At 33.3% G+C, this 19,502-nt stretch overlaps 1 protein-coding gene across 1 annotated transcript in view; it reads left to right on the top strand.

Moving 5' to 3' along the window:
• Positions 1 to 1,637: 1,637 nt before the first annotated feature.
• The window catches only part of LOC118181158 (tetratricopeptide repeat protein 39B-like), a 99,376-nt gene continuing 81,511 nt past the window's right edge, over positions 1,638 to 19,502 (top strand). The window contains exon 1 of the mRNA XM_035350232.2: positions 1,638 to 1,901. Within this exon, the coding sequence (XP_035206123.1) occupies positions 1,816 to 1,901 (86 nt within the window). The 5' untranslated portion in view covers positions 1,638 to 1,815. The remainder of the gene's footprint in view (positions 1,902 to 19,502) is intronic.

The raw sequence follows: 19,502 nt of genomic DNA, 5'->3' as shown, positions 1-19,502 counted from the left end.
CTGCCAGATTTTATATCAATTGTAGTTGATTATAAACTTCGATCTTCCATATCTAAGAATGCAGACTAAGAAAACCATATCTAAGAAAACGTATATACATTGTTACTTGACTATTTTGTTTGATCCTAACAATGAAAAAAGAGAATAATTTGCGTCAACTTCTTCCTATCTGCACTTCGCATTAATCTCTTATACTCCCTGTATACATAATGTTTCTTATAACTGCAACCTGATAATATTGCAACCGCTCTGAATCTTTCCCTTCGCTCGTTATCTTCTTGATTCTGGAAGATGAAACTACCTTTTACTTAGTCGTATTATTCCTATTTTACAATGCCTGCATATTAACACGTCATCCCTGCTTTTATTCTGCTGTGTTATAAATATTAACATCACCACTGCATGTTGACGTTATTTTATATTTTATGTGTGTAGGATTTTATGTTAATTAACTTGTTGTTATGATTTGAACTTTATTTTAACTTCTTTCCGTAGTCCTCATCAGAACGCAAATTGTTGGTGTGTACTTAATCCAAGGGTTTGAATGTTTTAGGGTCAGAGCTTTTTGGTAGCCTCGCTTTGCTGTTTCGTACTATCACCAGTTCTGGCAACGTTATTCTGGCTTTAGCATCTTGCTAGCCGACGTTTAAAAAACGTGCTGTTAATTATCTTGTGCCAGCTTAAGTAGTTTTTGCATGCGTGGTCTCAAACTACGTTACCTGCATTTGAATTTAATGTTATCTTATAATAATTTAAACATCCGGAAATAGCGGAAGTTCATCTGTAGCACAAGTAGTCCCTTCTGTTAATTTAAAAGCTAAATAAAAAGGTTATTTTAACCTTCTTATGACTTGGTCATTTGCTTCATACTAATGCGATAACTCGTTCTACAGTCTACAGTAGGGTCTGTTGGACACAGATAAAAGATCCTAGACATATCAAAACCCTACGTGTATACTTCTATGAGATCTGGTAGCTTATTTTTTTAGACTTGAAAAAACTCAAAATCTCTCCTAGATGAATTAATAATGGTATTTCCACATTACACCATTTCAGCTTAGGAAAAATAGCACAGGAGGAAATAATTCCGGATAGTGAAGGAAAAACTGTAAATAGTTTTTAAAGATGTAATAATTACTTTTCTATGCAATATTTTTCTTTTTGTGAAACAAATTACTGCTCCTGAAACTACTTCAATCTGCGGCATTTTAATTAGCTTATAAATTTTCTATCAATCTGCTAGTCTAAAATTTGGTATGATTGTTAAGAGAGGGGAAGCAACTGAATCTTAATATATATATAATGGCACTGAGTTTTTTACAAATAAATAATTAAGTATTTGTAAATCTTCAGTTGCTTCAGTTGAAAACAAAAGCAAAATATAAAAATTGAACAGTTTGCTTACTCTTGATAGTCACAAATTAAGTAGTCTAATAATCCGCCTCCTCCCCCCCCCTAAAAAAAGTAAAGGTTAGAAAATGAGTCTTTAATTCATATTCCCTCCAACAAGTAAGTCGTACATTTTCCTACCCATTCTCTTTCACGCACCAGTTAGGCTCTAAACACTCAGAGCGCATGCGTGTGTGTTAAGTTCACCGGTCATGCTCGTACTAGCAAATGTCATTCCCGCTTCATTTGACAGACAGAAGTTTCTTACCAGCCGAAGGACATCCACAGTGTTTTAGGAGTAAAACAAAGAAAAATGATGGTTATGAATGTTTTGTGAAGAAAAATATTCCCACTGATTCATAAATTTTGGAATTTTCATCTTTAAAGTATTGCATCATTTATTTACATTACTTGTTAAACCAGATTATGATGTCTGTTGAAGTAGCAGACGTGAAGATGCCCGTCGAGGTAAAAGAAGTGAAACAAACACGCTTTCAAAAGTTAAAGAAGAAGTAAGTATTAACCTACCTATCTAATTACTTACTGTTATAACAAATTTTATTAAAGTAAACAGTATAAAACATTTATGCTCATTTGGGTAATTAATATTAATGAATAATATTAATTATGCATTAATATTAATTCATTAATATTAATTAAATAGTGGCAGCAAATTCTTCATACTCAAGAGAAATAATTTATATGGCCTATATTATGTAAAATGAATTCTGTTTTGTTTTGTTTTCATGCATACATGGCCATTTAACTTTAGATCTTAGGTAAAGAAACCACGACCTTGAGCATCGTGTTTTTTACTCGAAGAGTTTTGTTTTGTTCTTTACATTTTTGTTTGTTTTATTTACTTGAGGAATAGCATGCATACCTGTCAATCTTTATCATTTTTAATTAAAATGTAGACACCTTTTATCTCAAAATGAAATTAGTGATTATTTTTGTGAATATTCGATTACATACTTGAATAATGCTTAAGAAAAATATAATTTTATTTATGAGTTTGTAGGATCCGAGCATATTAGTTATGCATAAAGTTTTCATTACTAATCAAAGAAAACGTATGTTAAATAATGTAATAAACGAATTAAAATTTAAAAAGGAAAAATCTTGAGATAAGTCTAAAGACTGTTTTACAAGAAAAAATTTGAGATTAACAATCACGATGTTTATTTTAAGTGATATGAAATACGAGTGTTAAATTAACAACGCTGGCTATAAATTATGCATTGATTTCTTTTATTAAATTTCATTTAAATTTTTGATTAAATATTTGTAAAAAATCCAATTTTAATTCATTTATTTTTTAGTAAAATAATCTATCAACTTGCGTGTTGGACAAAATATTTTTTATGCTTCACTGAACTTCTTTGTAACTAATTTTACCATCAAAGCTTCATAATTTTTACTCCAGATGGGCGTTAGACCCAAAGGGCTATTGGTCTCAAAACGACATTTTGCGTTGTTTCACTTTCTGCATGGGTTCACTTCAAACTGTTGCCACCAAATGTTATCGCCATGTATTATATTTAAAGAAACAAAATGAATCTCATGAATGCATGAATGTTTCTCGCACTGTGAAAAAAACAACGGTACCTAGAGCCATCAAATTATGAATAACGCAGTCCTCCAACTGAACAGGGGCATTTGGAAGCCTGAATTTTAAATTTCGAATTTGTTTTGTTACCTGTTTCAAATTTTGTAAAACATCATATCTGAAAACTTTCAGATTTTCATTTTATTTTAGTTACTTTGGTAATAATGTCTCCCTCTTTCAGTCGAAGAAATTCTCATTTGCGGTAACATAACTTTCTGATCTGTCTCAAAAGATATGCTTTAACTTGACTTCAGATGATACTGTGCTGAAGTCGATTTCTGCGTAACAGAATAACAAAATAATCATAAACTTTTAATAAAAAACAAATATTATACAGAAACTAACACAATGTGTTCGTCCAGAGCACGTGACACATGATAATGGAAATTTTGCATGCGATTTGAAAAAATTTCCATATGTTCGTAACAGTTTACTCTTAGGCATTTTATAAGGTTCTAAATCTAAGTGTAACTATCTCAACTACCCTCACCTAGAAAACAATTTTACCGTCAACTACTCTCAACAATACCGCAAATTCAAATTATGGAAGTAAAAAATGAATAATTTATATGTATCCTCTTCACTTCGATTTGCAAGTTAAATAAAAATTTCTGTCTCTTGAAGATTAAAAAATTTTGTACCGTATTACTGAATTACTACACATAAATAATGTAATTAGAATCAATAAATTATTAATTCATTAGTTATTCATTTCATATACAAATATTAGTCATTCCTGATTATAATCAGGAATGATTATATTATATCTCACCTGATTATAATCAGGAATGACTAATATTTGTTAACTATTCTTACTCAATTAATTGGTGATTATTATTTTATTACTTAATTTGTATATATTTTATATAATTAACAGATAATAATTCATTTATATTTATTCCAAGTAAATAAATAACTAATTTAGTTATTGAAAATTATTAATAAAATATTCTTCATCAAAATTAAGTAAAAAAAAGCAACTGTAGTTTGTGTAGGATTAGATTGGACTACATTATTTAATTATGGCAAAGCACAGGAGGGCTATCTGCCTAAAGGGAGTTATGCCTTCGTGGAGGACGTTCTAAAGGAAACTTACACATGGGGAAAACCACGTAGTCTGTGTAGAAACTTTAGCTTTCGAGAGCGATCAGACACAATTGTTCTTGGAAAGAAAGGGACTTATGTTGGATTGCTTCACAATCGATAGAGTTTTATTCATAATCTACTCCAAATTAAGGATGTATTTTTGCCTACTTTTAAATTTTACATTAGCGCGTTTCTTTTATTAGTGTTAATTACATTAATACCAGTACTATTAAAGGGAAAGAAACATTATACTAATCAGTAATTTTTAGCTTCCAGCTTAGAAGAAGCGTTCAATCAGCTTAAGAAATCAGGATATATACTGCACTTACTATTTATGTACCCTCTTATTCAATATTTAAACAAAATTTTGAGTTCACCCAGAAAATTCCTTAATTTAATAGTAAATGAACTTAAAATAAATTATTCACAGCTCAAGTAATATATCTGAATCAGCTTTGAAGCAACTTGCCAGTCACACATCTATGAATCAATACTGATATATTTCAGCAAGAAGTATACCTTACAGCTGGATCTCGAGGCATTTAATTTTATCTTTTGCAATTTAGTTATAAGTCTTAATAGTCTTACTCAAACAAATTAATATAAATTTATGATCAAGAGGGAATAAATTTAACTATTAGCACTGTATAAAGTAAAAAGTAAAATATCGTTATATTAGAAAAGTCAAACAAGAGAAATTAGAATAAAATTGTTTACCAATGTGAAAAATGTTAATGTCTCTTGGGCATTTTTGTAATTTACGTTAGTATATAAGTCAGATATCAATTAGTTAGAATAGAAAGTTCTGCAAAAAAGGCAATTTTTTTCTCATATTAAGAGAGCAAATTTCTCGAAATTTTGCTTAATTCTAATGAGCAAAAACTGAAAGTAATTAAATAAACCAGTTAAAATTTAGATACCGTAGTTTGGTTCCACCACGATAGCTGGTCTTTCTATCTTAATTTCTGACTTAAAAATAATTCGGTTTCCTGAGTATAATAAATTATTAAATTTTTCTGCGAACTTTAGTGAGCGATACTGAAACATAAATTAAAAGTATGTTTGAGGGGTTCACTATTATTGTTTCTTCATACTGTAGAACAATAAAATTAAAAAAAAATTTAAAAAATCATGAAATATTTATACTTCTTTTTCAGTTTTGTTGATCAATTAAAGGTGTTGCTTGGTTTTCGCTAAGATTCTTATGGAATTATATCACTTACTCAAAAAACTTGCAGATTACACAAGTGCAAAAAAAGAGGGCAAACTGCGATTTAGGATATACTCGTTGGAGCAGCTGGTAATTTTTACCTGCTTTTATCTTTACTAGGGCCCACCAACGGCCGAGCGGTTAAGTCGCTGAACACTGGTAGTTCGGTCAGAGGTTTTGAATCCCGCGAACGGCTGGCTGCATGGGCGTTTTCGTGGTTTTCTCCATGTGTAATGTGTATATAAGACAGTTTCAATTAGAAAGTCCTCCACGAAGGCATCCCTCCCCTTAGGCAGACAGCCCTCGTGTACTTTGCCATAATTAAAATACACACACACCATTAGAAAGTCTTTCACGAAGGCATCCCTTCCTTTAGGAACATATCTTTCGAGTACTTTGCCATAACCGAATAAACCAAGCCAAACCAACCATCTTTACTAAGTGCTTTTGGAGAGCTTCTTATTTGAATAGATAATTTTAGCCTAAATATATCCAACTAGAAAGCTTACTTACTTTCATGGGATCAGCACGTACAGTAATACTTCAGATATCCAAACTAACTGGGTCTCCAGCCCAAATGCATAATCAAAAATTCCGAATGATAGAGTTTACTTTTTTCTATCGGCCATAGATACATTCTTTAACGGAGATGAGGAAATTTTGTTTTCACGAAATTGTACAGTTAAGAAACGAAAAATAGTTTTATTTACGCATAATAAAAAAATCTGATGTGTACACCACATGACTTCCTTGTACAGAATATTAAATTATACGCATTTTCTTTTGTATTTCATTTAAACTTATTGGATTGAATTAAATCTACTTCGCCGACAGCGCATAAACCACAATAGAATAAATGCATTCTTTAAAATTCACTCTAGTATTTGCTTACCATAGCGACACTCTGGCGCTAGATTCCCTTAACGGTATTACATTTCGTTCATATTATAACTCATAATGCACACATTTAAACAATAGAATTATCTAATCGTTGCCACATGTTCTATTCAAATACTATAATAAAGTTAGAATGATGTATAAAAGAAATTAAGCAAACAAAACAAAAAAGAAACAGTTTTTCACAGACGATTGAATATTTCTCATTCAATTAATTCAGTTCTCACTTCGCGAGAAGGCAAAAATACATAAAAACTCAAAATATCTATACTATAAATTAAACACTTATTTCCTCGAAAAAGTTCCAGAAAGGATTAAGCATGATTTAATTGGCAATAATAAATGAAGGCGTTATCTTTGTTGTTGCGAAGCTAAGTTTCTCTAGATTGGCAACAAATCCACTACTCTGCTGTTTCAAATGTAAACAATCAATAGCCGCCATAAGAAAAAACTTAAACAACTTTAAATTGTTGATAATTCTAAAAATATTGCATACAGATTTACTAAAGGCATAAAAACCTTAACCGGAAGATAAAAACAACATAATTCAATCATTTTTAAAGCAAAAAATGTAAAATTTACAAACATATAAGAGTAAAGAAACTGAGATTACTGAGGCGGGTAACAGAGTGGATATATATATAAACATATTTATATACGTTTGGTGCGGCCGATTGCAACCAAAATACGAGGTGCACATCTACATGTTATAGCAGCCCTATATACAAAATTTCAACGTTCTTCAGGCTACTCGTTTTTGTGTTATGCGAGATACGTACGTACACACGTTCGTAGAGACGCCACGAAAAATTCTCTTCAGAATTAATTTTAAAGCAGTTTTATAATTTTTTTGGAGGAAACGAGTCTTTTATTCTGTCCTTACGTACAGATATCACGAAAAAACATCGTTAAATTGCATTCGATAGCGGTCAAAATGCATATTTTCGTTGAAATATGCTGCCTGAAACTTTTCGCGATTATAATACTTCCTTTTTACTTCGTACAAGGAAGTAAAAAAACGGAAATATATTTTTCTTGAAAAACTTGCTTTCGTTTTTCTAAATTTTTAATCTTTTTCTATTACAGATTAAGTAACCTAATAAAATTAACTATTTTAAAGTAGATTAGAAAACGAACCCGTAACATAATTTTTATTTTTATTCAACTAAAATTAAACGGAATCTTGTGTGAAGTGTTACGGGAATAAAAATAAATTTTCATTACGGAAAAAAATTACGGAAATAAAAATTAATACAACACACATAATTAAAATTAAACACCATTTATTTTTATTGACACATAATAAAAGGAATAGTATAATAAATGCACTGAACTCTGAATTGCACTAATTATCATAAGCCTGCAAAATTTGGATTGAGTCAGTTTTTTTATTTTTATTAATTGATTCCTATGCACCTTTTAGCGCTGAATGCGGAAATGAAGTTCCTTTTTTTTACATCAGGTTACGGTTTTTCGAAAATCGCAATTTTTAAAATTTGTAAAAGTCGAAAATTTGCGAAAATCAGATTTTAAAATAACATATTATTAAACTTTTTTCTTAGAACTTAGTCTTTTTTAGCTTGTCTGAGACAATATACGTAAACTATATAATTTATTTCATGTGTGGAAGTTTCCGGGAATCGTTCATGCTCTGCTTCGCGTTTTTCCTTTATGTTCTTGATGGGGCTCATTTCAGTATAACATGCAACAAATAATCAGCCATCATTGATGCAGTCCGTTTTCTTTGATATCTCCTTTCCATTTCTTTGATGTCTTGATAAAATATCTCACTCATATCTTCGCTAACAGCAGCTAGATTTTTCAGGAGACTAGTCCAAATGTGAATTTAAGAAGTGAACTTTTAAGCCCATGGAACAGTCTAAATTTTTCTACAGCATGTTCTCAACAATTGATTTAAAGTTTATATCTTCTTTATTGCCCAGAAACTGAGCTATTAGGGTTTTCAAGGCTCTAAGGCTTCTTTTTCCTCAACTTCCATTTTTTTTTACCTTAAAATTATCAGGACCAGTAAAGACATCCCGTTTTAGTTTGGCAGTTGATTATGCTGGAAATTTGTCACAAAAGTATTTAAAACACTGATCTTCCTTTGGTAAAGCTTTGGAAAATTGCTTCATGAAGCCTACCTTGATATGCAGAGGTAGAAGGAGAACTTTATTTCTTGAATAAACCTGAGAGCTTTTGGGAGCACATTTTTGGTTCCATGTTAATCTTCGACTCTAAAAATTTTGCAGATTCTCTAAGAGACATTTAGTGGGGAGGAAAGGAAGGGGAAGTGTTTTCAAGACCCAATGTACTTTAAATAATTTTTTTAATTAATGGAAATAATTAAAAATGTAACAAAATAGAAAACTTGGCTCATTTGTATAGCTCATAGCAATTTAAATTAGAAAACTGAAGGGGTCAATGGAACTCCTCCCTTCCATCCCTTAACTGTTTTGCTATAAAAATGCTTTGGATAAGCCGAAAGGAATCACTTACAAGAAAATCCCATCAGAACCTTGAAATGTTTTGCTATAAGAAGGCTTAGGATAAGCCAAAAAAAGAATCACTTTTAAGAAAATAACGTTTTATCTTTTTTTTAAAAAAAAAATCTCATATTTTTGCAATTTTTCGAATTATAACAATTCTGAAGCGTGCGATTTGAGAAAAATATTGACGTGGTGGTAAAGAATGGAAGTCATTTTAAGATTCATCCTAAAAAATACATAAAAATCAATTGTCGAAAGTTAAAAAACACCGCCATCACAGGCTTGTGTTTGTTCTCCTTCTGCCTACAGAAAACGATGTTACAAGTAAAAGTGCGAATACGAACATTCGAAGATATGGATATATATTTAAAAGCATTGTTTTTATATAGAAACATGCAGGTCCCGATTTTCTAAAACTAATGTCGTAAGTATCATTGATACGAATTACATGAAGTATTTCGTGATGTAACCTAATAAATTACTACTTTTCCATTTAAATAAAATTCCACTTTTTCACTTAAAAAAATTTTTTTTGTTTAATTGAAACGAAAACTTTTGCTTCAATAAAATGTTTTCAATAAAATAATTTTAAAATTTAAATAATCTACATTGTAGGGTTTATATTTATTTTAACTAACATTTATTTTAAGTTTAAACTATCTTTCCTGTCAAGCCTTACTTTCCCCTGGAACTGCCAATGCCAGAATATGTAAATTTGAGTAGAACGAGCAAGGATTCAAATTATCAGCGGAAGTATTATGATTTAAATAGAAGGAAACGAGTTCGGTGAGAGAGTTATTCTTACTTAGCGAGCGCGGAGGTAGAAATCGAGAATTGAAGAACCCCGCGTTGCGGCCTATGTGCTTGGCGGGAAGTAGTTGCAATTGTTCCAGTGAGCTTCAAGTCTGCTGAATTAGCAGCCGTATTGTAAAACGCGGTGAGTTAGTTATTTTAGAGAGCCTCGTAGTTAGAATCTTGTCTTTACTTTCTTTTTCAGGTTATTATTTTTATTTGACTGCCTAGTGGGCACAGTCTGTAAGCGTCAAGAGGACGCCATTGTAATTTATTACGTTGAATAAAAAGGGAATTAAACCCTTTATAAGACTCTGTGGTTTATACAAGCTTTCACAGTCACCTCTTGGTTGCGTGCTAGTTAGAGGCGCGCAACGTTATATTGGCGCCCGAACACTTATCGAACTGAAATGGCCGAAAACTGGATGGAAGCCGCTGGACAACACCAAGAAATGACAACACAGTTAGAAGGATTTGGATACCTGGTCCAGACTTTGAGAGCATCAATCAAGCCAAACGTCTATTTCGACGGAAAAAATTCGGTGTCCGTATTTTTAGAAGGTATAGAAAACCACTTTCAGCTCTATCCTGTGCCTGAAAGACAAAAAGTTGCTATTGCCACATCAGCACTAAGAGGACAGGCCGCGCTATGGTGGAAAAATATAGGCAAATTTCTTCTAGGTGAATTTGGAAGCCCGACGTATACATTTGAAAATTTCAAAAAATCGTTAGTAAAGGCCTTCCCCATAGTGAAAGATCGCGCACGGCTGGAAGCCGAGCTATATAGTTTCTATCAACGGGATACAGCACAATTGACGGACTTTATTTTACGAAAAATCAAGCTAACGGATATGCTGTATGGCAAGAAACCCGATGCGGAGATAATTGAAATAATATTACCAAGATTGTTACCCGCTGTCCAAGACTACTTTGAAATTAGAAACCCAAGAACATTGCAGGAACTTTTCGAATTGGCGGTGAAATTTCAAAATCGCAGAATAGCGGAAAGAGCGAGAGGGGAAACATATTCTCAAAGTACCAGAAGGAAGGAGGAAACCAGAAATGGAAATCGCTCGTATGGGGGAAAGAACTATCAAGCTAACGCATCGAAACTCGAAGGTCAAGGCCCAAAAAGAAAATTTGAAAATAAGCATCCGCGTACCCAGAAGACACAGATTGAAAGGAAAGCTTTAAACGACTAGAGGGGCCTGTGAAAGGGAGGGTCCAGACCCCGGAAGTTTTAGAAAAACCCTCAAATAGACATCTAAATACAGTCATCGTAAAAAACTCACAGCTACCAATTATACAAGTCCTGGTTGGCGATGTACCAGTAGAAGCCCTCATCGATACAGGGGCAGAAGGAAATTTCATGAGTGAAAAGTTCTTCAAAAAGAATTTTTATAGGATACGACTATTCAAAACCAGAAATACGGAAATTATAGCGGCGCAAGGAAAAACAGATGTCACTGCATCGGGAAAGTATCATTAAACTTACAGATAAAAGAGGAAAATCTCAAAGTATTAATTTTTGTGGTGAAAGACCTCCAACACTCTCTTATTTTAGGTATAGACTTTTTAAGGGCCGCGAGGGCCAAATTAAATTTTCAAGATAGTTCCGTGGTGCTGGAGATGGACCAGAGGGTGGTGGAACCGGTGGAGACACCTGAATTGGACCTTAGCCATTTGAATGACCAGGAAAGTAAAGCAATACAGCAAGTGGTGAGTAATTTTTCTCATTTGTTTTCAGAAAAACCGGGAAACTGTCAGATCGTGACTCACAAGATTCAATTAAATGCCGAAAAACCTTGTAGGACTAAACCGTATCGCTATGATAAACAAAAAGACTTAATCATCGAAGAACATATTAAGGAGATGTTAAAGAATAAAATAATAACGCCCATAAATAGTGAGTACGCGAGTCCAGTCGTACTATGTAGGAAAAAGAACGAGTTTCCTCCTTCGGATAAAAGGGCTTGGAGGTTTGCTATCGATTATAGAAAACTAAATAGCATAACTAAATTTCCAGTTTACCCTTTGCCGGTTATAGACGAGATCATTAGACAGATCAAATCGACGAGATATATGTCTACTTTGGATTTAACGTCTGGCTACTATCAAATAGCTATGAGACCCGAAGATATACATAAAACCGCGTTTATAACAAAATCGGGCACTTATGCATTTTTACGCATGCCTTTTGGGTTGTGTGGGGCCCCATCAACATTCCAGAGAGCTATGGACATTGTTCTAAAGCCTGTCCTAGGAAAATCAACTTTAATTTATCTAGATGATATAATTATAACGAGTAGTACGTTGGAACAACACATTAATGACCTCGAACAAGTTTTTAAATTATTAAAAGAAACCGGTCTTACAATTAACGCCTCAAAATGCAAGTTCGCAACTAAAGAACTTAAATATCTCGGTTATAAAATTTCGCAAAAGGGTATAGAAACGCAAGATTCAAAAATAAAAGCTATTAAGAATTTCCCACCGCCCAACACCGCCAAGAAACTTTCGTCTTTCCTTGGATTATGTTCTTACTATCGATCTTTCATAAAAGATTTCGCTAATATTGTTGAACCACTCTTAGTAATCAAAAGAAAAAAGAGTAAATTTACGTGGACAGCGGAAGCTAACACAGCTTTTGAAAGATTAAAAGAAGCGCTTATCAATGCCCCTGTTTTAAAATTCCCTGAGGGGGACGAAAACCTGGAAATTGCGGCAGATGCGTCAGACTATGCGGTGGGTGCGGTTCTTATGCAAAATAACCATCCGCTGGCATTTTTTAGTAAAACATTGAATCAAACACAAAGGAATTATACAGCTACAGAAAGAAAAACATTAGCCGTATTAATGGCTGTACACAAATTTCGAGTTTATTTCGGCAAATCGCCAGTAACAGTCTTTTCGGATCATGCGGCTGTTGGTAGACTTTACTCGGGAAAAAACCTAACGCCCAGGTTAATAAGATGGGCTTTAAAACTCCAAGAATATAATATCACAATAAAATATAAACCGGGTAAGGAAAACAATGTAGCTGACGCACTTTCTCGTATAAAACTGGACGATGAAGGTAATGAACTTAAATGCGCTGTGTTGACTTCAAAAATTTTAGATTCTAGAGATACGGTTATTACTGAACTGAAAGCTGATCCTGAATTTGGAAATATCTATGCTTATTTGAAAGACCCCGAAAGCTTTGAGCACACAGATATCGATACGATAAGAAATAGAGCAAAAAACTATGAAATAATTGATAATTTATTATTCTATACGAAAACAACAAACGAAAATCTTGAGTATAAGCCAGTCATCCCAGCCTCGCTTCGATTAAGCATTTTGAAGGAGTTGCACGAAAAAAAAACAGCGGGCCACCTCGGGGTCAGAAAGACTATAAAAAGGGTACGCGAGGCGGTATATTTCCCGCAATTATACAAAATAGTAACGGCGTATGTCAGGTCCTGCAATCAATGTCAGTTAATAAATGATATTAATTACAGCCCGGCCGGGTACTTAAATAGCATTCGCGCTACATTTCCGAATGAAATTTTAGGCATAGATCTCCTTGGTCCCTTCCCCCAGAGCGAGTTAAATAAAAATCGTTTTCTTTTAGTAATAGTAGATCATTTTTCAAAATGGATAGAAATTGTTCCACTTAAACGCGCGTCAGCCAAAACAATCGCAGATGCATTCTTACACAGATACATTTTAAAATACGGTGCACCGATAAAAGTCATTAGCGATAACGGAAAACAATTCATTAGTCAAATATTTGAAAACATATGCAATGGACTTGATATACGCCATATCAAAATGGTTCCGTATAGACCACAGGCTAACATAGCAGAAAGAGTTAATAAAAACATTGTAAAAATAATTCGCAGTTACGTTAGCACACATCACAAGCGCTGGGATGGCTACATAAATGAATTAGCTTATGCTTTAAGAACGGCACATCATGATACTACGGGAAATACTCCAGCAGAATTATTTTTAGGCAGAAAGTTAATTACGCCTTTAGATAAATTATTCTTTGTGCAACAAAGAGAGCAGGAATTTAGACAACAAGACGTGCAAAAGTTGATTGATCAGGCGCTTAAAACCTCGGATACGGCAAGAAATAGACAGAAGTTATATTATGATAGAAAATGCCGTGAAGCAGATTTTAAAGTTGGGGATAAAGTATTGAAACGGAAATTTTCTTTATCAAGTGCCCCAGACAATTTTATGGCAAAGCTAGCTCCAAAGTTTGAAGGCCCCTATGTAATTCAGGAAATCAAAGGAGTAGTCTTATATCTTAAAAACGAGAGAGGGGAAATCTGTAAAGCAAGTCCCGACCAGGTGAAAAAATACTATAATCCAAATGATTTTGAAATCCTTAAAAGTTTCTTGCAGGACTCAAGTCTAAACGAAATAGAAGGGCCAGAGACTGCAACAACTATTCCACCACCAAAGAAACGGAGAACTGAAGAGGTCGTCGGTATCAAAAAGAAAAAAGGATTTTCAAACTCCGGCGTTTAAGAAAAACAAAAATACAGATGAACCGGGTAAAGAAACCGTGGTAAAGACGAAAACACCACCTACAAAAGATGGCAGGAGAAATTACACATCAAGGAGAACGCGCACACGGCCACAGAGTCAGATGCCAGCAAGGCCGCCGTTCCGGAAACTGAAACGCCAACAGGAGGCACAAAAATACGACGAACAGAAGAAATTCAAGAAGGACTCCAGACCGGAGGACGTCACGACCAGCCGTCCCAGGCAGAAACGCAAAGGCCAACAACCAGACGATTACTCCGTCAAGAGGCCAGCATGTAGAGGACGCAAAAGAAAAAGCAACGGGGACGACACTCGGAGATCAATAAGGAGAAGATTGACATCCATGAAACCTCTAACTTGGGATCAATTTTGCCAAAAACGGATGACGGAATTTCAAGCATCGAAAACTCAAAGATAAGTTAAAACCTTCTATAAATATTTTTCTCTTTTGTTCCGAAATGTTATGCATAAGTACGAAGTTCTATGTTTTGACGAAAGTCAATATGTCTCGGTTGAGACTTAGTTTTGTTTTACTTTATTTATCTAAGGCAAAAGTATTATTTTCTTTAAGTGTAAAAGCTAAAAACAAGCATTTTCTGTTGGTCGAAAGACTAATTCTGTTATGTTAAAGCCAAAATTTGGCCGAAGATAAAAATAACTTCGTATTCTTGTATCAATAAGAATTTTACTTTCAGTGCCGCCAGCTTGGCGAAGAATGAGTAAAGTAAAAATTTATTTTCTCTCATTCATTTTATGGTAAATTGTAAAAAGCATATGTATTAAAAATTTGTAAATGTATGTAAATACTTGAAGGTTATGTAAAAGTAGAATTTAGTCTAGAAGCATAAAATTGTAGATGCTAAAAGTGAATGCTTAAAAGCAATGAAGTCAAAATTTAAGTAGTAAATTGTAGATAAAGTCATGCTTTAGAGCGAAAGCCTGCATGTTTAAAGATGAATGAGGGGGAAGTTAGAATGAATGTGTTTTGTAGGGTTCTCCACCTACATTTGAATTTTTAAGACTATTTAAGTAGCTCATTGAGTTGTAGAATGTCGAGTAAGGTGTGTCTATTTGGTCGTTGAATTCTAACAAATCATGGTGGTTAGGGGAAGTGTTGTAAGACTAAAACACGAATATTCCCGTTTGACACCACACACGGTGGAGAGCCAGGGTAAAGTTAAATTAATGCTTGAAAAATTGAATGAATGTGAATTAAGCAATAAGTAAGAAAAACGAATCGTTAAAAACAAAAATTTATTGTGTCAAGAAAGTGTAAATTATAATGTATGTAGAAAGATACTGATACTTATTCCTTCCAAATGCTGGAAGGAAAGACCAAGATTGATTGATGAAGTCCAGGAAAATTTGCTGTAAGAAGAGAGAGTTAAAACGAGCAACACAATACAATTTGTTACATAAGATTTTTTTTGTGTAAACGAGGTTCTCGCCAGTTAGTTCAGAATTAGAGAAACTTACAACAGGTCGTTTGTAGGACCTGCTTCCAAGTTTTCTAAATTCTGGCAGCGGCAAATGTAGGGTTTATATTTATTTTAACTAACATTTATTTTAAGTTTAAACTATCTTTCCTGTCAAGCCTTACTTTCCCCTGGAACTGCCAATGCCAGAATATGTAAATTTGAGTAGAACGCGCAAGGATTCAAATTATCAGCGGAAGTATTATGATTTAAATAGAAGGAAACAAGTTCGGTGTGTGATATTCTTATTGCACGAGCGCGGAGGTAGAAATCGAGAATTGAAGAACCCCGCGTTGCGGCCTATGTGCTTGGCGGGAAGTAGTTGCAATTGTTCCAGTGAGCTTCAAGTCTGCTGAATTAGCAGCCGTATTGTAAAACGCGGTGAGTTAGTTATTTTAGAGAGCCTCGTAGTTAGAATCTTGTCTTTACTTTCTTTTTCAGGTTATTATTTTTATTTGACTGCCTAGTGGGCACAGTCTGTAAGCGTCAAGAGGACGCCATTGTAATTTATTACGTTGAATAAAAAGGGAATTAAACCCTTTATAAGACTCTGTGGTTTATACAAGCTTTCACAGTCACCTCTTGGTTGCGTGCTAGTTAGAGGCGCGCAACGTTATAACATAACTTTAAAAATAATTTAATTTAAACAAAAATGCATTTCATGTTTCTACATGTTTTCTTTTTCTCTTTTTTCTCTTCAAATTTTATACTTTGCTGTTCTGAAACTAACAGCAATTTTCATCTGCAATTGTGAATATTTGTTCTTATTTTTTATACAACAGATTAACTCTATTTGTATTATATGACAGCAAACAAATTTTTAAAGCCGTGAAAACATATGACACTTAACACAAAATTAGAATAAATTGAATAATACAAAATTAATATAATTTAATTAACAAAAAATAATAATTACTGTTAAAAAGGCAGAAGAATTGGTCTTTTAAACTTGTTTATTTTATTAGTTACTAATAAGCCCTGATTCTCTAACGAATCGAGTAATGCGTTAAATTAAAATGATTAATCATCGTACTTGCGTCCTGTCCAACGTTCAACCTTTGTTTATAGTTTTCAGTTGTTTGTTTCGAATAATTTTTTTATTGTGTGATTATAGATATTAACTACTCGAGCGCTCTGAGAGAACTAAAATTTTTTGATTGCCGATTGATCTCTCGCAAACTGTTTTTGATTACTTTCATTTGCAAAATAATAATTGTAATACTTTTGTAAACATTGTTCAATTCAAATCAATTCTAAAAATTCCATTATAAATTATTTTACAAATCATTGCCATCCACAGCATCAAAATAAAGAATAATTAAATTAAGCATTTTGATATTTCAATATTTTCAAATACAGTGTTATTATTGTTCTGCGTTAACAATTCGTAGTGTTATTATTGTTCTGCAAACGTGCTAGAACAGCATAAAAATTAACCAAGAATTTAGAACTTTTTTTTCATTTTTAAACAGTAACATTTTTACAAGTGAAAATATCCAAATGCAAATTCGCATATCTTCATCATCCAGGCACGTTCATCAGTTTACATCCCAAGTACAAATAGTATAACGAATATGAAAAAAGTATGGCTACAATTAACACTTTGTTGTTGTTTTGTCCATATTACATGGAACAATGGTTATCCGAGCCTACTCCCAAGAGAGTTTGGACTTCTATTTTCCACCCCCAATTTTGAGGGAGAGCACTCCGTGGGGGGGGGGGGGATCCGGGGGTTTTCCACCCCTCTCTCCTTCCACCAATACACACAAGAGGACTTTCGGCTCGCTGCATATTTAGAGTGCGGCCATGCCACATACATTTACAAACTACATGCCACTATACATTTACAAACATCCATGTCTTCTCCGGGGTTCGAACCCGGGCCTTTCGGAGCCATATTAGGCTCCCCTAATCACTGTACCTAACTGAACACTTTGTAAACGTGAACATTGATCAGCTCACTGCGTCTACGGCATAAATATTTTTTTTCCTATTTTCCTTTTCTAATATATGGAATTTTTGCCATTGTTAAGCATTATCACGTGATGACTAATAAATTTTATTTTCCCTTTAACTAATATTTATTTGAATTTTAAAAATAAGATCACAGGCTTAATTAATTAATTTTTTAATTCATACGCCTTTACTTTCTACATCTTCTGGAAATCTACATTTGCTCATATGCATTCAGTTTAAAATAATATTTGCTGTTTGCTTTAACAGTTAATTCTTTCGTTTAGCAATAAAATTGTTTACTGAGTCACTAATTCTTTGTGGTAAGCACTTTTAACTTCATCTGCTAAATTGGCCTTAACTTCAGAAAAGCATTTTTACCTTGCTCATGAAAATATCCAAATGCTTATCTCAACAAATCCTGCTTAACCTACTATTCAGGTGACTAGACTTCTGATACTACTCCTTGTTAATCTTCGAAAATATGTCAACTGTAATCGCTCTTTGCCCTTATAACTTTAATCTCATTGCATGAATTCTCAAACGGTTCCAAAATCACTTCCTTATAGTTCCCCCTAATATACCATTTATTTATGACCATAATTTGTAACAGCTTTTCTTGAACAATTCTTTTTATTTCAGTAAACGCACATATTTTTTTTTCTTTTCTTTTCTTTAAATCATTTTTACGATTCTTCCAGTGTTGTGCTTTAAAAATGTCAAGCTTTGAATAATAAGCTTAACTAAGTCAATCATTAAATAGAGTTCGTTTCTTTTCCAACTATAGCATAGTTCATGGAATTATGTTTTGAAATGTCGATTTCTTAACAGGCCATATATTGCCATTCTCTTTTGATTTGGTTAATCTGCAGTTTTTATTATTTATTTATTATTATTTCCTGTACAATCCATTAAATCGCATAGTTTCGTATGAAATCGTGTCATGTGAGTGCATTTCATGAAACGGCAAAAGTGTTTTAGCTAACTAACATTATTTTTCATATAATCTCACTTGATGCTATTCTATTCCATATGCAAAAAAGAGAATCTATAAAAATTTATGGATTGGGTAAAACGTTGTAAGAATTATGTTAATTTTATTAACAGTTAAATTTTTAGTTAAAACTTCTTTCCTGTCAAATTCTTAATTACAACTTTCTACTTCCGGCTAGAACAGAGTTTTAGAATTACGTATGACTACATAATGAGGAAGAGCGGTATTTAACCGCGAAGTTCTACTTGCTGAGTGAGAGAGAATCAGAGTTTCTGATTAGAGCGCGTCCGCCTTTTTGTTTACTCTCTCCCAAAGCTGTTATTACGCTCGGTCGTACTCAGGCCCTTGATAGCTTCGCAGTCATCTCGTGTTAATCTTATCCATTTACTCCATTAAAACTTTGATAGCTTCGGCTACATCTCTTTAGTTTATATTAGTTTTAGTTTGCTTCTTAGCCTCTTAAGTTCAAGCCCAAGTGTCGGCTTTTATTGTATACTCCAAGACGGAGTTCTGTTAAATCTTATTTGAATAATAAAGTGTTATTTACCCTTCCATCTTGTTGTTTCTTGTCACACGAACTTAAGCGATTATTCGCTTATCAGTTCTTAAGATTCTTCCCGTTCAACTGTAAATTAGCATTTACAAAGTGAGGAACTCTACATCGCAATTTATGTTGTAGACCATGAACTGCCGTCATGAGTCACTGACGAATCATGAGTTACTGGTAAATCATTCAACCCTATCCAAATTCTGATTTAAACCTAAAGAATTGTTCCTGACTACAATAAACACTTCCTTTTTCAGTTACTCACATTTGAAAAAACGTTCGAGCTACGAATTTTATGCCGCTATTCCTCACTGTCGTAGAAAGAATGTGCATTACTCAGAATTTAAAGCCAAGCATATCATCGTGAGATCTGCCAGCACTAAACATGCTATTATGAGAGTACGGGTTCTTAATGGATTGAATGGTCATAGAACTGATGATAGCTTTAATGAAATTTACTTTAAAAAAAAAAACCCGCACTTTACTGTTCTGGAACTTTTTATACAAAAGTACTAGTAC

The sequence above is a fragment of the Stegodyphus dumicola genome, chromosome 4, assembly GCF_044657685.1.
Source record: "Stegodyphus dumicola isolate Sdum_Otavi_A_Nest chromosome 4, ASM4465768v1".
Lineage (NCBI taxonomy): Eukaryota > Metazoa > Arthropoda > Arachnida > Araneae > Eresidae > Stegodyphus > Stegodyphus dumicola.
Note: the sequence above shows the minus strand (reverse complement) of the source record. Positions and strands in the feature narration are given on the sequence as shown.